Source organism: Xenopus laevis, chromosome 9_10S (assembly GCF_017654675.1).
Source record: "Xenopus laevis strain J_2021 chromosome 9_10S, Xenopus_laevis_v10.1, whole genome shotgun sequence".
Classification (NCBI taxonomy): Eukaryota; Metazoa; Chordata; class Amphibia; order Anura; family Pipidae; genus Xenopus; species Xenopus laevis.
Window position 1 is genome coordinate 5,732,253 of NC_054388.1, and position 19,533 is coordinate 5,751,785.

The following is a 19,533-nucleotide window of genomic DNA, read 5'->3' on the forward strand; positions in this document are numbered from 1 at the left end:
TTTTATGAGCTTTGCTAGGCCTGTTCATTATAGTTTTGGCTTTTCCAAATACATTGTTTGTGGGGCGCTCTCCCAAATCTTTAATCTTCATGGGACCTTACCAACTCTGTTCTTCAGTTTACCTTGGGGTTCTGGTCATTTCTTTTTTGCGGTAACTAAACCGTGGTCAAGAACATTACAATGTGTATTAATGGGAAGCCTTGTTAACGAGAATAAACAGAACAGAAACACTTACAAATAATTTGCTATCAAATTCAGAGCAGCACTGCAGGCATGATCTGGTTTACTAATGCATCAGAATCTCAGAAGTGTAACAATGGATCAGCATTAGCATAAGAAGATCTTTATATCAGCACCAGACCTTTCAATTATTCAGCATCGGCCTGTGTAAATGGATATATACATCACTTTACATACAGAAGCTTAAACCACAGCTATACTTGCACCATTATGTCATCCTCAACTGACAATGAAGTTCAACAGTGTGATGCAATGTTAGAACATTAACTAGAACAACCTTCTCTTCTACACACCATCCAAACAGGTTTCTCAAGAAACCTCCTCTTCAGACCCTTATGTAAAAATACCCACAATAATACACTTTGCCAAAATATTCTAAAGTAAACAGTGAGCAATCAGTTCCAGTATGGCTCTAAATTAAATTAAATAGCCATAGCCTATGGAAACAGCTCTTGGCCTTTGCACTGACCTTGAAATGCTTATACTCCAGTATTATTCTAGACAAATACCACTCAGAACAGAAAATCAGTTTTCCATTTGCCTTCCCAATCTGGATGAAAATCAAAATAGCAGCTCTGACATATCTCTACCTACAGATACGCACCTTGCCCCTTTTATGAAATCCTCTCCTACCCAATGGCCAAGGGACTTTCTTCCAAAGCAACACTTGTCCTAATAACAGAAAAAAACGAGTACATATTATATATCCCAGATACAGCTTAACCTAATTGGCTTTAAATATGTATGCCCTTACTAGGCTTGCTGTGTTTATCATTACTTAAATAAGGTATAATACAGAGTAAGTTCATCACTTTCCAAAGGTATGTTAATATTCAATCCCCCTGGCCAAGGCTCTTCATTAATGAGTAATGTTTTAGTTGCAAGAAAAGAAAATGAATCAGCATTAAAGATGAGCAGCCATAACCTTGTAACAAAGAAGAACAATGACAGAAAGAGTGACCTTGAAGGACATCGCCTTTCCTCTCCACCAAGGGGACACTTTAGGAGACTATGAATTTGAAATCTCAGGTGTATAAAGTCCAAAAAGACTCTTGACTGTTAGATACCACTAAAAGGTTTAAGCAGAGGAAATGATAAAGGGAAAATGGTACAAGTATGGGATCCGTTATCCAGAAAGCTCAGAATTACAGAAAGGCCATCTCCCAATTTTTTAAAATAATTTTCCTTTTTCTTTGTAATAATAAAACAGTAGCTTGTATTTGATCCCAACTAAGATATAATTATTCCTTATTGGAGACAAAACCAGCCTTTTGGGTTTATTTAATGTTTGCATGATTTTCCAGTAGACACAAGGGGGTAAATTTATCAACGAGTGAAGTTCCGCCACTAGAGTGAAATTCCGCAGCTCTGAATTAATTTCTATGGGATTTTGAAAGGCGTATTTATCAATGGGTAAAAGTGAAAGTTCACCCTTTGATAAATACGCCTATAAAAATCCCATAGAAATGAATGGAGAGTGGCGGAATTTCACTCTAGTGGCGGAACTTCACTATTAACTTCACTCTTTGATAAATATACCCCATGGTATATAGATTATTGGAAAGATCCATTATCCGGAAAACCTCAGGTCCCGAGCATTCTGGATAACAGATCCCATGCCTATAGACAGCGTCACCGAATTTTCCAAGCATATATGTTCTGAGTGATCGCTCAGAAATAGTGGTGAACACTGATTTGATGGGTACATTACGGTTTTAACTGCAAAATCATCCCAATGTACTTAGCACTGTCAGAGTCAATGCAATTCCATATATTGATTAACTTTTAAGCAAGGTTCCCTAACCTTCTTCTAAAGGGACCAGCATTTCATTTGAGCATCTGGTTCAGGACCCAAGAATTGGTTTGTCAACCTACTTTTATTTAACGTTGTCTGTAGCAAGAAGATATGTCAAGGGTTTATCAAGGTCAACCCTAAACAAAAGGATTGTTTTTTTGGTACAGTATGTGTATGTCTTTCAAATAACTTTCAAATAACTATACACATCTGCAATACAGCATCATCCTAGGGCTCAATGCTTATCACCCTAAACCAACTCTATATAGACTTTATCATGCTTGTCCATTAATCAACATAATTTATTTTGCACAGTCCACTATAAAAAGCCATTTTCCAGCCACTGGGTGTGCTGCTCAGATCTGTTCTTATCCAGAGTCCCATGCTCTATGTAATCGCTACCTAGAAACATAGCATTTAATTACTCAAAAGAGGGCCTTTCAATTTAACCAACACTCTTTGCACCCTGGGTACTAGTTATTGTATCTAAAATGGTGGTGTTCTGTTTAGCAAATAAAATACATTTCCAGGACATTTAATTCCTCACAAAAACCAAGCATTGTGGTTTATACTGGGAGAACGGTCCTTTCGGCAACTCTCAAGATCACTGAAAGCTAATGGATTAGGCAGGTTCTCCTACTTAAAAGATAAAGGTAATGTGTCTCTGGGGAGTACTTGCAGCATCTATCATTAATGGCTGTATTGGTGAACACTGCATATAATCGTCAGTAACCTTCTATGGGAAAAGAGCATTTCTATGAGAATCAGAACTGTCAGTGATTGTGTCTCTTAGAAGGGTATTGACAAGACTCATATATCTGTCAGCGAAGCTATAAATGCAGACATTTAATATGTCGCTCCGAGATATTGCTGTAATGCAAAAGTCTTTAAAAACCCATAAACGTTGATCTGTCAGTGATGCTGAACTGGGGGATTTATTTATCTGCTGTAAAATGTCTTTATTGCTTATGTCCAATGCATGCACACATCTGAAACATGAAGGGAAATATTATTAAATGAGGAGAAAAGGCCTCACAAGCACTTCTGGGTAGTCACGATCATAGGGTTCATTTATAGCTGCACCCACACTCAGTCATGCAACAACAGATATATTTTTTATACACAGTGGGCCTCATTTATAAAAACTGGGCAAATTGGCCCATGAGCAGTAACCCCTAGCAACCAATCGGTGATTAGCAATGAATAGAAGCATTTAGTTGCCCAGTATTTAAAAACAACCCCCCATCTCTTTAACGGTAATTGCAAAGGTCCTTGCACTTGGTTAGACCCCAATGCACCCGTTCCAAATCACATCCGGGTATGCTTACTGACACAGGGAAGCACTGGCAGTAATTCTAGGGTTGCCATAACTTTGTCTGCTGCCTACCCAACATACCCAACCCAGCATACTAGACTTTCCATCCACAAATTTGAAAAATGCCTCTATGAAGATATGATAAACTTGGTAAGACTTCCCTCTACACCTACAGTATTATATTATTTAATTTCCTTGATTTAAATTATTTAATTTTCCTTTAATTTCCTTGATTCATACCCATACCTCCCTACTGTCCCGTTTTCAGTGGGACAGTCCCTCTTTTGACAGCTCAACCCACAGTCCGTCGTTTGTACTGGAAAGTCCAGCTTTTCTCTGCACTGAACAGGCAGAAAAAGAAACAATGTTTCTAACTTAAGTAGCTTTTGGCAGAGAGCCCAGAACACTCACAGCTGCAGATAAGATACTTTTGTAACAATTTTGAGGTAAGCAAATAACAATATAAGATAACAGGTCCCTTGGGAGAAGTTAGACTCACAGCTTAAAGCGCAATTCACCTTCTTTAGCAAAACTGTAATAACTGGAAAAAAACACAGAAATATGTTCAAACTTTCATAACCTGCCAAATTTTGTAAAATGAACATGGTAATTAGGGAGTGTGGCCACTAAATGGGCTTGGTCAAAAAAGTTGCAGATTTCGTAGATCAACCCAACATCCTTTGTAAACAAGTGCTTCTGCGGACCCTAATGTACCTTGACCCATAAGGATGTATTGATTACATTTTGGCAGCCTTCCCTTAGAGTTTAATCACTGCCGTCTCCTCGCCTAAAGGAACATTAGTCCTTGTCTGCATTTCAACTAATGCTGTTGGGAAGTTTTTTAATGTACTAAATTACCTTTGTATCAATGAACCTTAAAGGGCAGCTGTTGGCTAAATAAATTTTCCCTAACCAAAGGTGTGGGCTAATAGAGCCTGCACTCCTGTTGAGTATACCTGAATTATGTTTCTTTTTTGAAAAAGCCCCCAAGCAAGTTGCTTAGAATTGGCTATTCTATAACATACTAAAAGTTTACTTAAAGGCAAACCACCCCTTTAAGATGTAGGCCTCTGGAGCAAATAACTCTTAAGTCATTATTGGTACTGCTGGTGCAGTGAGGAGAGGTTTCAAATGTTATTTCTACAAAATACGTACTTTTACTGTTACTAGATATCTATTTATTAACTTCTATCCAGTATTCTTTAAATCATGGTAAAATAAAGAAGGATTAAGAGACAGTAGGTGGATGTCTTTGATATGCAAGGAGCTATCAAATAGGAATATGCTCCCACACAGTCAAGGCCACCTCAGCTTCTTGTCCACTGTTTGCATAGCCCTTATCATCTCCGAGCCAGGAGGTTGCTGTTTTACTCCCACAAAACAGGAAGCCCAAGCCTGTTTAGGAAAAAAACGTCCTTTCAAAATTATTGGCATCTATGTATAAATATAGTGGCATACCCACTACAAGCTGCCAGGCGTGTTATATGAAATTAAAGAAGAGACACTAAACGTTGCCTATTGGAAAAGACCAAACAAACCTAAAAAATTACCATTTTTTTCTTCTTTTTCCACAAAAGACAAAACATAAATTGTCTGGAAAAAAACAGCTGCAGTCAAAAAGTCTATTGTATGCACGTGATAATGAAGAACAGAGTTAGGAAGGTAACAAATGTTACAATGTACTAATGCATTAGACTGTTTACATACGCGATGAATTAAAGGCACGGAAACAAAGGGATTTTATTGATAATATTGGCATGAAACCCTTGGCGATTTGAAATGTTTATTCTGTTTTTTTGGTATAATTTTTACAATGTGATTGTGGCCCTGTAGTAGGACAAAGACCACAAATACGCACCAATGGCAATAGTAGGAGCAAGTGAAAGGAGACACAGTCTCGCCCCTTGGGTATTGCAGCGGGGGAGGGAAGGAACAAAACCACTAAACGGTCAGGGAGAATAAACTACCAACAGATGTGACTGAGGGACTCTATACACCACCGGCTCTGGGAACAAAACAAAAGCCGAGATTGATACACAGATACACATTGAAAAGGGGCTGGTGTGCGATGCAGAACATCTGCAAAGTGGGGAGCGAATGTGCTGCAAGGGGTGTGTCTCAGGCTTCGTGTGTAACACACAAAGTACACAAACACAATAAAAATCACAGGGACTTCAGCCGTAAATGCTGCCAAGGCTGCAGCTATGCGTGACGGCGGATTCCAATACACATACAGCAGGCAGGCCCTGGCACTGAAAGGGTTTTAATAAAAATAAACTTATGCCAGGGGAGGTATCACTGACACTGAAAAAAGGGTGAAAACGGCCTCTATGTCTCCTGGATAGTCAGAAAAATGACCACAGAGAGGATAGAAGCCACAATTGGCTTTGTGAAAGGATAAGTTAACCCCAAAAAATGTTTTGCCTAACACAATTCTAAGCAACTTTCCCATATATACATTCGTTACAAATTTTCTATGTTTGTTAAGTTATTTGTATATGTATTGCTATTGAACACAGTTTTTCTCTGTCCCTCCCTATTCTCTTCCCTGGGGAACTCTGATACAATGTAAGACAAGGAAGCTGATTAACAGACTAGTCTTTGCGGGGGAACATTGTATCAACAATCAGCCACCAGGGCAGAGAATAGGCAGGGACAGAGAATCACTGCTTTCAATAGCAATACATATACAGTAGTGATGTGCGGGCCGGCCCTATACCCGCAGGATCCGCGGGTTGGGCAGGTTCGGGCCGACCTCACTTCCCCATTTGCTGCTCACGGGCAAGTCCGGGTTGAGCTCTTCCGCGACCTTACACTGCAGGCTTCCGTCTTCCGGTTTTATAGATGCGCGCCTGCTTGCCCCACCCCTTTTGTGACTTCATCAGTGGGACGGATCGGCGGAGGTCTATAAAAGGAAGGGGGAAGTCGGACGCGGGCAGCGCGGATTGAGGGAGGTTGCGTCCGGGTCATGGAAATTCAACCTGCACATCACTAATATACAAGTGAAACCTCAATTTTAAGTACCCTGACTTTAAGTTTTCCCGCATTTTATATTTTTTATTTGTGGTCCCACCCATTTATAATGCATTTCAATGGGTGCATTGCCCTGATTTTAAGTAATGTTTTCCTGGATTTTACATGAAAATTTGCCCTGATGTACCCAAAATCTGCTTTTTTCTCCTCTATGAATGTTATTATTTGTGAAATAAAGAGGTTTAAAACACTAATCAGATGTATATTTTGCCACAGTTCTGCCTGTAAATGGTCAATTGCAATTAGTCTGCCCCTTATAAAGTCCTGAACCAATCACTTATTGCTTTAGGTTGTGTATGTGACTGAACGAGAGACTTGCGCATACCCCGCATAATGTAACATTAACACTGCAATGTTTAACCCTTGTTACTAACACACTAAATATTGTATCTCAAAGTAAAACTGACTCCTGTGCTTATATCATTTCAGTACTTGAAGAAAAAGTTACTTTAACACATTTCACTGATTTCACATTTTCCCAGATTTTACACTGTACGGTTCTACTGTACTAATAACTTTAAGGGGTGTTTCACTTTTAAATTAAGTTTCAATATGTTGCAGAATGGCCAGTTCTAAGCAACTTTTCAATTGCCTTCTTCTTCTCACCTTTTCCAGCTTTCAGATGGGGGTCACTGACCCCATCTTTTAACAAATGCTCTGTAAAGCTACATATTTATTGTTATTGCTACATTTTATTACTCATCTTTCTATTCAGGTCCTCTCCTATTCATATTCCAGTCTCTTATTCAATTTAGTGCATGGTTGCTAGGTTAATTTGGTCCTTAGCAACCAGGTTGCTGAAATTTCAAGCTGGAGAACTGCTGAATAAAAATCTCACAAACTTAAAAACTCACAAATAATAAAAAAAATTAAACCATTGATTGTTTCATATAATAAGAGGAGATCACTCCAAGGTAGCAAAATGCTGTGGTTGTGTTTATTCAAGACTACTACATGACATGTTTCGGGTCTTACATTCCCTTTCTCAATTGTATGTAAGACTCGAAACATGTTGTGTAGTAGTCTTGAATAAACACAACCACAGCATTTTGCTACCTTGGAGTGATCTCCTCTTATTATATGAAATAATCAATGGATGTCGGGATAGCGGTAACCCGGAAGAGGATTTGATGCATTTATAGTAAGCTAAGGCAGTGTGGAGAACTTTCTGATTATTTAAAAAAAAATGAAACCAATTGCAAATGGTCTTAGAATAACACTCTCTACATCATACTGAAAGTTAATTCAAAGGTGTAACAACCCCTTTAAAAAACACAGAAAATTTGTAATTAATGTATATGGGAAAGTTGCTTAGAATTGCGTTTTCTTTTATTAGGCAAAATATTATTTTTGGGGTTGACTTATCCTTTAAGCACAGGAATGTATTGCACATGGGCTCAATACACTCACTACCTATTGTAGTCAGTGCCAGCTCCCCAGAGGAGCCGCTACCCAAAATGCCAAAGACCAGGAAAGCAGATGGTGGGACTTGCAAAGAACAACAGCCCTTGCAGTTGCCAGAGCAGCCCCGTCTATGGGATTATGTCACCATGCTGTGTAGCACAGGCAGCAGCCTCCATGTATATCTCTACACCGCTGCCTGATCACTGCCACATTCAAGGGCATCAGTGAGGTGGGTCATATAAAGCCATTTGCCCCCCAAACACAGTTCCTGTTTGTACATGAAAGAGATATGGATCCTGCCTGCGGGTGACGGCAGCATGAAAGCTTCAGGCGAGTGCCCCTCCCTCCGAGATCCGCCCAACCCAAATACATAATGGAAGGATAGCACACTTAAGGCACATACAGGAATACACATATATACACACTCAGGGGTTGTAGCTCCTGATCCTTAATGGGCATTAGGGACCCATAAATGATAGAGCCGTCAATAAGTCATTCAAACAGATTGCATTACATTGCATTCCGCAGTGACATTTTAGCATCTGTGCCCCCATCAGCCCCATGGTAACAAATGACAGGCAACGTCCGCTGGCAGAGAAAGTGTTAAAGCTAGAGAATAACCCAATTTTTTTTTTTTATCAACCGTGCCATAGGGAAAAAAAATAATTGTTTGCTCTAAGGGATCTCACCCTTTGTTCTCTCTCTCTTCTACAGCGGCCGCCCCTTATTTTCCACCTGCCAGACCCCTAATGAAGAACTCGTTAGGTTCAAATGAAACAAAAGTATTTCAGCATGCAAATAAGATCTTTTGGCTCTTCATACCTTAAGTCTTTTAGAAAATAATTGAAACATTAAATAAACCCAATAGGCTGGATTAATTAAGGATTAATAATATTTTAGCTGGGATCAAGTACAAGCTACTGTTTTATTATTACATCATTTTTAAAAATATGGATTATTTGGATAAAATAAAATGAGCCTAGGTTTTCTGGATAACGGGTTCCCGGCTAATGGATCCCATATATATATATTTATATATATATAGTGTATAGTATTTAACAGCACCCAGGCCATTCATATTAAAGTGCATTATTTATAAGTTAAAACTATATATATATATATATATATATATATATATATATATATATATATATATATATATATATATATATATATAGATATAGATATAAATAAAATAAACATGAAGTTTTAATCCTGGTGTGCACCTTTCTTCTTGGATAGTGTATTTGTGTATATATATATATATATATATATATATATATATATATATATATATATATATATATATATATATATATATATATATATATATATATAATTATCTTTGTGGTGTGGCTGCTGCAAGCTGAACAGTTGTACAGGTTTTGGGAACTGTTATCCAGAATGCTCGGGTCTTGGGGTTTTCCGGACACCGGATCTTTACATAATTTGGATCTTTGTACCTTAAGTCTACTAGAAAATCATGTAGACATTAAATAAACCCAATAGGCTGGTTCCTCTTCCAAAAGAGATTAATTGTATTTTAGTTGGGATCAAGTACAAGCTACTGTTTTATTATTACAGAGAAAAAGAAAATCATATTTTAAAAATTTGGATTATTTGTATAAAATGGAGTCTATGGGAGACAGCCTTTCCATAATTCGGAGCTTTCTGAAAAACGGGTTTCCTTTACTTTTATATTTCAACTCTAGATGGGAGACAGAGCTTACAATTGAGGGCACATATGCACTGTAAGTAAAGATATCCAGTAACAGAAAGGTATAGATATGGTAGACAGCAGCAGAAAAATAGATGAAACAGACAGATATTAAAAAGACATGAGGTGAGGGATATCAGTGATAGAGACCAATGAAAGCATGGATATATAGATGCTAAATCCAGAGTGTTTAATAGAAATAGAACGTAGACACAAAGAGAGGGGGATAGACAGAAGAGATAGACATAAAGACAAATGAAGCTCAATGGATATACAAAGTGGGTGGACATCTAGATATAGAATGAATATAGTCATAATTACAGACACATGAATAAACATCCTAATGATGAATAGATATGCAGTCAATAGGAGCAAACGGATATGAATATCCTATAGAAAGGCTGCAATGTGGATACATAGATGACTGAGAAGGAAAAAGGAGTGGATATATCAGAGATACAGGCAGAGGGGGCCAAATGAATGGAGGGTATGGAATAGAATAGGAGCATATCCAGCTGATACAAAGACATTGATGTGCAGGTGCAGATCAGCAGAAGATAAGCAGATATCACATACAGAAATGTGCACACGATACAATAGGAGGAGCAGATATTGACCAGGGGGCACTGACGGGATCTCCACCCAAATTTGACATTTTTCAGGGGACCAGAAAAAAATGGTGTAAAACCCAGGAAAATGTTAAGGGGAACTCAACCAGCTTTGCAATATTTAAAGCCATTCTTCTTCCATCCCTTTGATTTGTCTGCTTCTGACTCGTGAGACAACGTAGGAGAAGCCCCGGCTCATTCGCAGAGCTGCTACGTTGTCTCGTGAGTGAGAAGCAGACAAAACAAAGAGATGGAAGAAGAATGGCTTTAAATATTTCAAAGTTGGTCCATGAGGCGTCTGGGTGCAGTTGCCCTTTAAAAGAGATGCCTGGAGGCTGATGGGGGGAAGCAGGGCTGGAAGTACAGAGGAAGCAGACCCTGAGGCTGCAGGAGGGCCCAGCAGGTATAGGGGCCCCTAATTCATTTACAATTTCAATAAATAAAGGGCCTGAAAAAGAATTACGAGTGGGGCCCAGTGATAGAGTGAGGAAGGAGCCATATCAGTCAGTCAGTGTGTGCCCCATTCTCCTCACCCTCAGCACATTATTATTCACCACAGATGCTGCTGAGAGACTGGCACCACACGTCCCCCCTCAGTGGAACATACAATCCCTTCCCCCTTATACATGCTATTGCTTTGCCGGTACCTGGCCGTGCAGTCCTAACGGTGCTGCCCGGTATTTCGGTGTCTCTTTGCTCCGCAGAACGAAAAGGAGGAGGAGGGAGGCGGGAACGCGCAGAGGGAGCTGTCAGGAGAAGAGAGTCACGTGACGGGGGGAAGGCGGCAAAGGGGAGGGGGCGGGACTGGCACCGAGTGAGGGGCGGGGCTGCTAGAGGTACGCGCGCTCTTATATACACTGAGAGCGTGACCTGCCGCAGTCTAGTCTGTCACACTGGTGGTGACTAAAGAAAAAAAAAAGCAGCAGTCGCGTCGTCTTTAGGCGAACTAAAGCGGGACGCGTAGCTTTCTGAGGTAAAACAGGAGCTGACGAATGACTGGCGCTTAATGGATAGACAGAGTTAAAGCTAAGGCACGCCCCCTCCTCAGCGTGTGGGTGTGGCCGCAATGGCGGCGTTGGACTGTAGTGTGCGCGCCGCTGTGGTACTGTGGCTGGTTGTCATGGCGACAGGATCCGCAGCATCTCTGATCCAGGGGCCTTCCTCCTCCCATCCCCCTTCGTGGCTCCTTTGTGTGAGGGAAATGGGGGAAGAAACTGCTGGTAAACCCCCTCTGAGGACTCAGGTCTGTTGTGCTGAAATACCTTCAAGAAAGAGCCTTGTTACCAGACCCACGCTCGTATTGCTATTATCATAGTGTTATAATCATATACTACCCGAGCCATAGAGGCGGCTTAGCTTTATTAAATCTTAGTACGAAGTAGAGAGGGATATTCTGAAACAGTTTGCAATTGGTCTTCATTTTCTATTATTTGTGGTTTTTGAGTTATTTTTATGCAGCGGCTTTCCAGGTTACAATTTCAGCCATCTGGTTGTTAGGGTCCAAATTACCCTAGCAACCATGCATTGATTGAATAAGGGACTGGAACATGAAGACTGGCCCACCCAAAAACCTTAGCTCAGAGGCCCACCCAAAAACAGACCAGGGGCCCACTCAAAAACCGTAGACCAAAGGCCCACCGAAAAGCCTTAGACCAGAGGCCCACCCAAAAACCTTAGACCAGGGACCCACCTAAAAACCTTAGACCGGGTGCCCACTCAAAAAACATAGATCAAGGGCCCACCCAAAAACCTTAGATCAGGGACCCACCCAAAAACCTTAGGCCAAATGCCCACCCAAAAACCATAGCCCAGGGGCCCACCCAAAAACCTTAGACCAGGGACCCACCTAAAAACCTTAGACCGGGTGCCCACTCAAAAAACATAGATCAAGGGCCCACCCAAAAACCTTAGATCAGGGACCCACCCAAAAACCTTAGGCCAAATGCCCACCCAAAAACCATAGCCCAGGGGCCCACCCAAAAACCTTAGACCATGGGCCCACCCAAATACCTTAGACCAGGGGCCCACCCAAAAACCTTAGACCATGGGCCCACCCAAATACCTTAGACCAGGGGCCCACCCAAAAACCTTAGACCAAAGGCCCACCCAAAAATCATAGCCCAGGGGCCCACCCAAAAGCCTTAGACCAGGGGCCCACTCTCAGTACTATTTTTCTTCCTCTCCTCACTCAACCTCTATTCTCCTAGTCTCTTTTCTTTACATACTATAATCTATTATTCCATCTATTTAGCCTCTTTGTTCTCATAGAAATAGGGAATGGCCTTGAAATAGGCCAAATAAGGGCCCACTGATACCTGGGCCCAGCAGGAGTTTTCCTGGTATCTCAATGGTTCAGTCCAACACTAAACATGAATAGGAGAGGCCTGAATAGAAAGATTAGCAATGAAAAGTAGCAATAACAATATATTTCTAGCCGCTCTTACCATATTCAATCACACTTGGACTGTCATATGTTACTGGGGCAGGTAACATATATCTCGCGGCCAAACACAATATAGATGCACAGGCCACAGCCCGAAGGCCAGCCCATGCTTCACTAGTAGGCAGCTATTTATAAGCTCCTAGCACTGGCGGGGGGCAATTTAAAAAAAAATTACTTTTACCCCAACCTGAGCCCGCACCTTTGGTTGGGGATAATATTTTTGCAGGTGCCTTTTAAGTGCAAACAAATTTACTGATAAAACGGCATCTAAAAGCTGCCGAGTTCATGTAAAAGTCAATAGGAGCTATCTATAACCAAATTTAAAGTGGGGTTTTTTTTCAGTGCAAGTTTTTCAGAATTTTCGACCCATTGAAAAGGATAAATAAGTATTAAATAATGAGTTTTCACTCAAAAATTGTCTTTGCACATAACAACATGTGTGAACCAAAAATGACTGTTAGCAAAGGAAGAATATTGAACAATGAAAGCAGAAGCATTCAAGGTACATGCACAAGTATTTAATAAAAATGAATGTATAGGCAGCGCGCCATCGGCAGCTACCCTAAAGCACAGCTAAGTAAGCAATGCAGTTTTTCAAAATTGCACCATTGCACTCTCTACACTGAAGTGTAATCAATCTCTATCTCACGAGAGAGAACAAAATCTTGTTTTTTTTTCAGGAACTCTTGAGAAATTTAGAATAGCAAATTTTTATCATGAAACGGAACCTTTTCTTTAAGGGTTCTTGTACACAAAGTTTTTTTTACCTGCGTTACCGTGCAGTCTGTGTGTTTTGTGTCTTTTGTGCATTCCATCACACAGGAAGACAAGAGTTAACTGACCTGCGTTCCCTTTATGGGGACTGTTCCCAAAGGAGAGCATGTAAATGCTGAATGCAGATAAAATTGTGCTTGTTCAAGTTCAACCCTTACATACACTCCTGTAAGTACAATCCCCATAGAAAAGACTTAGATCAGTTAACTCCTGCCTTCCCACACGGTGAAGAAATCCTCTGCACAGAAACACAGGTTAAAACACCTATGTATAAAAGCTCTTTACCTGGAAGAGTAAAGGAACTGACTGATTATGGCAGACAGATCGCCCTTTACTATATGTTATCAAGGATGTAAACCTTTCACAATATATGTTTATGTTTTCTTTTACAGCTTCATTCTAATCTGAGATCACCCATCATGATATACCACGCACCCCACTTCCACTAAATCCTCCCTTCCAGAAGGCTGGCACGGTAGCATATTGATGCTTTTTATCTGTGCGAGAATATTTCCCTCTGTAAGTTACCTGTTCTTATCAAGGTAAGTTGCATGGATATGTATTTAATAGGGATGCACCGAATCCACTCTTTTGGATTCGGCCAAACCCCCGAATCCTTCGTGAAAGATTCGGCTGAACTGAATCCAAATCCTGAATTGCATATGCAAATTAGGGGTGGGAAGGGGAAAACATTTTTTACTTACTTGTTTTGTGACAAAAAGTCACGGAATTTACCTCCCCACCCCTCATTTGCATATGCTAATTAGGATTCAGTTCGGCCAGGCAGAAGGACGAATCCAAATCCTGCTGAAAAAAGCCAAATCCTGGCTGGATCCCAAACCGAATCCTGGATTCGCTGCATCCCTAGTATGTAAAGGAGGAGGAAAGGCTAAAATGTAGTAAGCTTTATACACACGCTAGTAAACCCTTAAAGTAATGCTGCTCTGAGTTCTCTGTCAAAAGAAACACAGCATTTCTTTCCTTCTATTGTGTACTCATGGGCTTCTGTATCAGACTTCCTGTTTTCAGCATAAACTTCCAGGGCTAGGGCTTGAGCATGCTCAGTTTGCTCCTCTCTCCCCCTCCCCTTTCCCCTCCTCCCCTCCCAGCTGCAATCTGAGCCCAGAGCTATGAGTGAGAAGGTAGAGACTCAGGCAGGAAGTGATGTCACACCAAGCTAATACAGCAGCTGCTATCCTTAACAAACAGAGAGAGCTTCTAGAGCTGCTTACTCAGGTATGGTAAAGCATTCTGCAGAATAAATAAAGTATTATATCTTGCACGTTTGTGGCTAATCTATTGGCAATAAACTGATTCAGTAGCTTTCCTTCTCCTTTAACAGCCCCTGCAAGAGGTATGAATGGGGGGTGGGAGGAGGTGTTCTCCTGGTTCTGCCAAATGTAGGCATGCCTACATCCATTATCCATTAAGGAAAAAAAAATTTAAACAATAGTTTATATCTTCATACCCCCGTATTTCAGATGCTTTGGTTCCAAGCTGTGGTCCCTAAGAAGTTGTACAGCTACAAACGTTCTAAAACCATTCAGTTTGTATTGCCTGAAAATTAAGCTGTGGTGTGAGCTGCGATGTAGTGCTTAAAAAGCAGAGTTGGGTAGCAAAATAGTTTAGGGAGGGAAGGGTTATTGCATATGTAACAGAAAGTATATTGCCATCACCAGCTGGTGACTTATCAGCCTTTATATTTGATTATATGTGCAGCATGTATCCTCTGCCATCTTGCATTCACCTATTATAAAAAATATAGTTCTGTTTGGGGAATTAGGGAAAGCTGGTAATCACATATTATATGGAATAAGAGATTTATTGATCTCCAGCTGCTTCCTTGCTATGGGAATACAAGCAGTATTACATGGAATAAGTGGTTTATGGATCCTGAGCTGTTTCTGTGTTTGGAGGCTTGTGCAGAATTATGCAGAATAAGGGGCTTATAGATCCTGAGCCGTCTATCTGGCTGTTGCATACAGAAGTTTTATGGGGTATTCACAATTAATGCAGTAGATTTAGTGAAGCTGCTGTGGTTTGAGTGCCCCATAATGTCTGCACTTCCTGCCTTGCCTCTAACTATTTGATGTTTAATGATCTTTAATTGTCAAAAGCTCCCTTAGGCATCAAGAGAGCTAATTGTCTAAAATTGAGGAAGTCGTGTTATTAGAGATTTGGTTACACAATCTCCCCTTGGAGCTTGAGAATAGGAGGCCGCCAATAATTACTTATCACAGCACTTATAATTGCATGGGAGATGGTCTCAATGCAGCCAACAAATCAGGTGATCTGAACTTCTGCTGATAGAATATCTGTTCATGCCAATCTTAGATGTGGCACTTAGGCATATTAAAGCTAACAATATTATATCTGGAAACTATATGGGCATTATCATCAAAAAAAAAGAAATCCTGCATTTGTGCCTAAAAGCAATGAGTAATATTTTCTCGAATAGCTAGGCATTTTTTAATCTGGCACAGACTGGGGAAAAATGTTGCCTGAATGAGCTCTAAGGGGCACTTGCACTACTTCCCTGGTCACACTAAATGACCCCTATAATGATTTCATTGGCTTCCATATGGAAGAGTAATCAAATGGTTATGTCTCCTTTATTTCCTAACAGCAGTTTGCTCATGTTTTATGTCTAAGATTCCAGATATTTGTAAAACAGAAACATTCAGACCACTGTGATTAGAGATCAGAAAGTTTATGTTTACGCCACTGCAGGAATTATCCCTTTAAAGGAGAAATGAAACTTAAAGAAATAGACTGGAATTGCTGGTCATTATGTTTTACACTTCTGTTCTAGCCCAAGACCACCACATGCCTTTAAGCAGTAAAAATAAGCCTCTGAAATTGGGCCGCTTATAGTCTGTACGTTTGTGAATATGATCTAATACAGGTATGGGACCTGTTATCCAGAATGCCTGGGACCTGGGGCTTTCCGGATAATGGATCTTCATACCTTAAGTCTACTAGAAAATCACTTAAACATTAAATAAACCCAACAGGCTGGTTTTGCTTCATATAAGGATTTAAAAATTTAAAAATATTTAGTTTCCCTTCCCCCTCCTCTATATCCAGCCTCCTTTCTTCCTTAAATGGATCGCTGAATATTCATTTTGTATCCTTGGAAAAGTTCAATGCAATTGCAAATTCGATATAAATAAGGATTATAACCATGCAATAAAATTTAGGATGTTTAGCAACTGTAAAGCCTTTGGTGAAAGGGAGCTGTTAGGGGCCTATCCCAAGGTATAAACCTTACGAGCAGCATCTGTTTGTATTAGATAAAGTTATCTGACTGTAGTTCTCCTTTCTTTACTGACAATTCAAACAGCAGTGCCTTCTTTATGGATAAAGATGGGACTACACTGTTCTTACCCATAGAGGTGCCACCTTCTGCTAATGTCAAAACCAGACAATTGCATCAATATTTTTAATTAAAATTGTTTTTGAAAAGCATTTTTTCCTAAAATATATGATCAGGAAACTCAGACAAATACAGTATACATCATTTCACAGACAAACAGAGAGATATTGGTGTGGAAAAACAAAACTCTATGCAACTATATGTGAAACATCATGCCTGTCAGTGCAAGGACACAGAGTAGCAAATCAGCTTCTTTCCAATTGCGGAGGAAAAATACGGTATGGAATAAATTGTCCATTTCTAGCTAAGTGTAGAAGGGATCACCTTTCCTTTCCATTAAACAGTACTCCTAAAGTTTCTCTTGAAAAGCAACAGGAAGTTGCAGAATAAACAACTAGGGATACTGTATATCGTATGGAGGACCCGAATGGGTCTGAGTTCATGCAAAATGCTAAATTAAGACCCTTCTGAATCTGCAACTGGGTCTTCTCATCTCTACTTCTCATTAATAACTGCAAAAACCTTATGCTTTATTGTCAATGTTTCTGCACCACAGGGAGTCTCTTCCTCAGGATCAAGCCTATTTATGAGCAACGTTTTGGTGCTACAGAGGGACATCTTCTTCAGGACAGAGTATTTTCAGTCTTTGGATTCTATATTGAAGTGTCTTTCTCAGGACAGGGCTTTTGTTATCAACATTTCAGTACCACTGGGGGAGTTCTGAGGTCAGAGACCTTTTATTACCAACATTTCTAAACCACAGAGGGAGTTCCTATGGTTAGAGACGTTGATTATCAACATTTCAATACCACAGGGGTCATCTTTCTCAAGACACAGCCCTTTATTGTCAACATTGCAAACCCTCCCCCCCCTTTTTCTACTATTTCTCATTAAACATATGTGAGATGAAAGATAAAACAATTAGGCATGCACTAAATCCAGGATTTGTTTTGGGAGCACAATTCGCATTCCGTCGAATCCAAGTGTCTGGCGGAATTGAATCTGAAATTAAAATGATGTGACTTTTCTGCACACAAACAAGAAAATTTTTATTTTTTTAAATTCTACGGAGTCCTTCATTCATGTTTTGGCTGAAATCCAAAAATAGTGGATTCGACAACGGTAAAGTCGACATGTAAAAGATAAGGAATGACAAAAAGGAAAGTTGCAAATACGTCTTCTGTCATTTTGTAGCAATTCCGCAGCAACAGAAATGTTATTTTCACTCATTCACCATTGTATAGCTCAGGCGACTGCTGGTTGGTTACCAGTAGGGGTCTCTCTTACACCTTTTTTTCTATGCCCAAACCTTAATTTACTGGGTAGTATGAATCTTAAAATTACTACCTTATGTTTTTCTAAATAATTATAAAGTGAGAGTGGTCTGTTAAAATTCTTTTTTTTTTAAATGAACTTTTTGAGCCCAGCAATAGGGGCATTTTTGGATGTTGTGATGCCATGTCTATATGTAGGGCAAAAAACTGGCAGGCAGTTTTTGTGAGCAAGAACTGTTTTGTCGATTGCTGCCAACAGTCATGCCAGGGGTTTGTGCATACATAATGATTAAAAGAAAACAGGAGGTGGCAGTGTTATATTATCTTCCATTGAACAGGTATGGGATCCGTTATGTGGAAAGCCATTACCCAAAAAAGCTCAGAATTATGGAAAGGCTCCCATAGACTCCATTTTATCCAAATAACCCAGATTTTTTTAAATGATTTCCTTTGGGGCCCAGTTTTGGTTCCCAGCACATAGTTTACGAATCCCTGCTTCATACAGTCATGTGACAGTGTTTTATAATATTTTTATATTTTACACTATTCCATATGTATTTATGGTACGTGTAGGACATATATACATTTATTTCCTTATTCCTTAATTCAATCTTGCAGAGACCTTTTCCAGCACTGATATTTGCCAGACACTGATAAGCAGAAACTATATATTTTTGAAGCCATTGTTGTACACTCGTTGTACTCCCTTAGAGGTGTAAACTATGGTTGCCCTTTGGAGAGGGCTGAGGGAGGAGTGATTATCGCAAGTGTCTCTGGGGGCAGACCCCCAAGCCTTCTTTGGTAGGAAGCCTTTCCCTTATCTCCCTGAGATGAGAGTTTATTCTATATTTACTGGGATTGAGAGGCTATTTTTACCAGAATGAGAGTGGGGGCAACAAGGTTGTGGGCTAAAATACCAGAATTTAAATGTAGCAGTAACCTTATCACCTTATATGTGTGGGTGGGACAAGATAATCTACTGGAGTGATAGACACATTTTTACTCCACAGCTTCTAAACAACATTTCCCGGTATATGGAGCAGACCAAGACAACGGAGGCCCATCTCTCTCCAAAACCATGGTAGCTATCACCATAGCTTCCCACTGGCTAACATAACAGTGAGTGTATGCCACATGGGCATACATAAGTTTAATATATACAAATATTCAAGTCAAAAAGGCTCCAGATTTTTTACATGGTCCTAAACAGCCATGATGCTTTTCTGACAAAAACACTATCAGAAAAAGGAAAAGAGAGGCCCATCTGTTTCACACCTTCTAATGAAAAAAATGCCTCTATTGTGTGCTAAATTCTGCAATTATGTTACGGAGGGATCAGCAATAAAGCTGCTCATACATAGAAAGATTTGGCCAGGCTGACAAACGAACTATCCTTAGATGATTTGCATAACCAAGTTATGGGCCAAATTAGAGTGATTCAAATAACAGGCCGGTGCAGAGCTCTCAGCTGTTTACTGAGCCACAGTTTATGCAGTCTTCAGCCAATGGAATATTAAAGTTGGATGTAGCAAGAGAGAAAGTGGAAGAGATGAA

The 19,533-nt window shown here is 40.0% G+C and overlaps 2 protein-coding genes across 11 annotated transcripts in view; one reads left to right on the plus strand and one right to left on the minus strand.

Moving 5' to 3' along the window:
* The window catches only part of mapt.S (microtubule associated protein tau S homeolog), a 41,192-nt gene extending 30,309 nt beyond the window's left edge, over nt 1-10,883 (minus strand). For 2 of the 9 annotated variants that reach the window (XM_018237117.2, XM_041578934.1), the window contains exons 1-2: nt 10,760-10,847; nt 845-912 (exon numbers count right to left, since the gene is read on the minus strand). The gene's annotated coding sequence lies outside the window, so the exon portion shown is untranslated. Of the gene's footprint in view, nt 1-844; nt 913-10,759 lie in introns of all 9 variants that reach the window. The other 7 variants (XM_041578940.1, XM_041578938.1, XM_018237118.2 and 4 more) reach the window with 6 other exon arrangements.
* Nucleotides 10,884-10,914: 31 nt separating this feature from the next.
* The window catches only part of crhr1.1.S (corticotropin releasing hormone receptor 1, gene 1 S homeolog), a 40,210-nt gene continuing 31,591 nt past the window's right edge, over nt 10,915-19,533 (plus strand). Inside the window, exons 1-2 of one of the 2 annotated variants that reach the window (XM_041578944.1) lie at nt 10,915-11,355; nt 13,722-13,848. In XM_041578944.1, coding sequence (XP_041434878.1) covers nt 13,816-13,848 — 33 coding nt within the window. In that variant the 5' untranslated portion in view covers nt 10,915-11,355; nt 13,722-13,815. The remainder of the gene's footprint in view (nt 11,356-13,721; nt 13,849-19,533) is intronic. The other variant, XM_041578945.1, reaches the window with a different exon arrangement.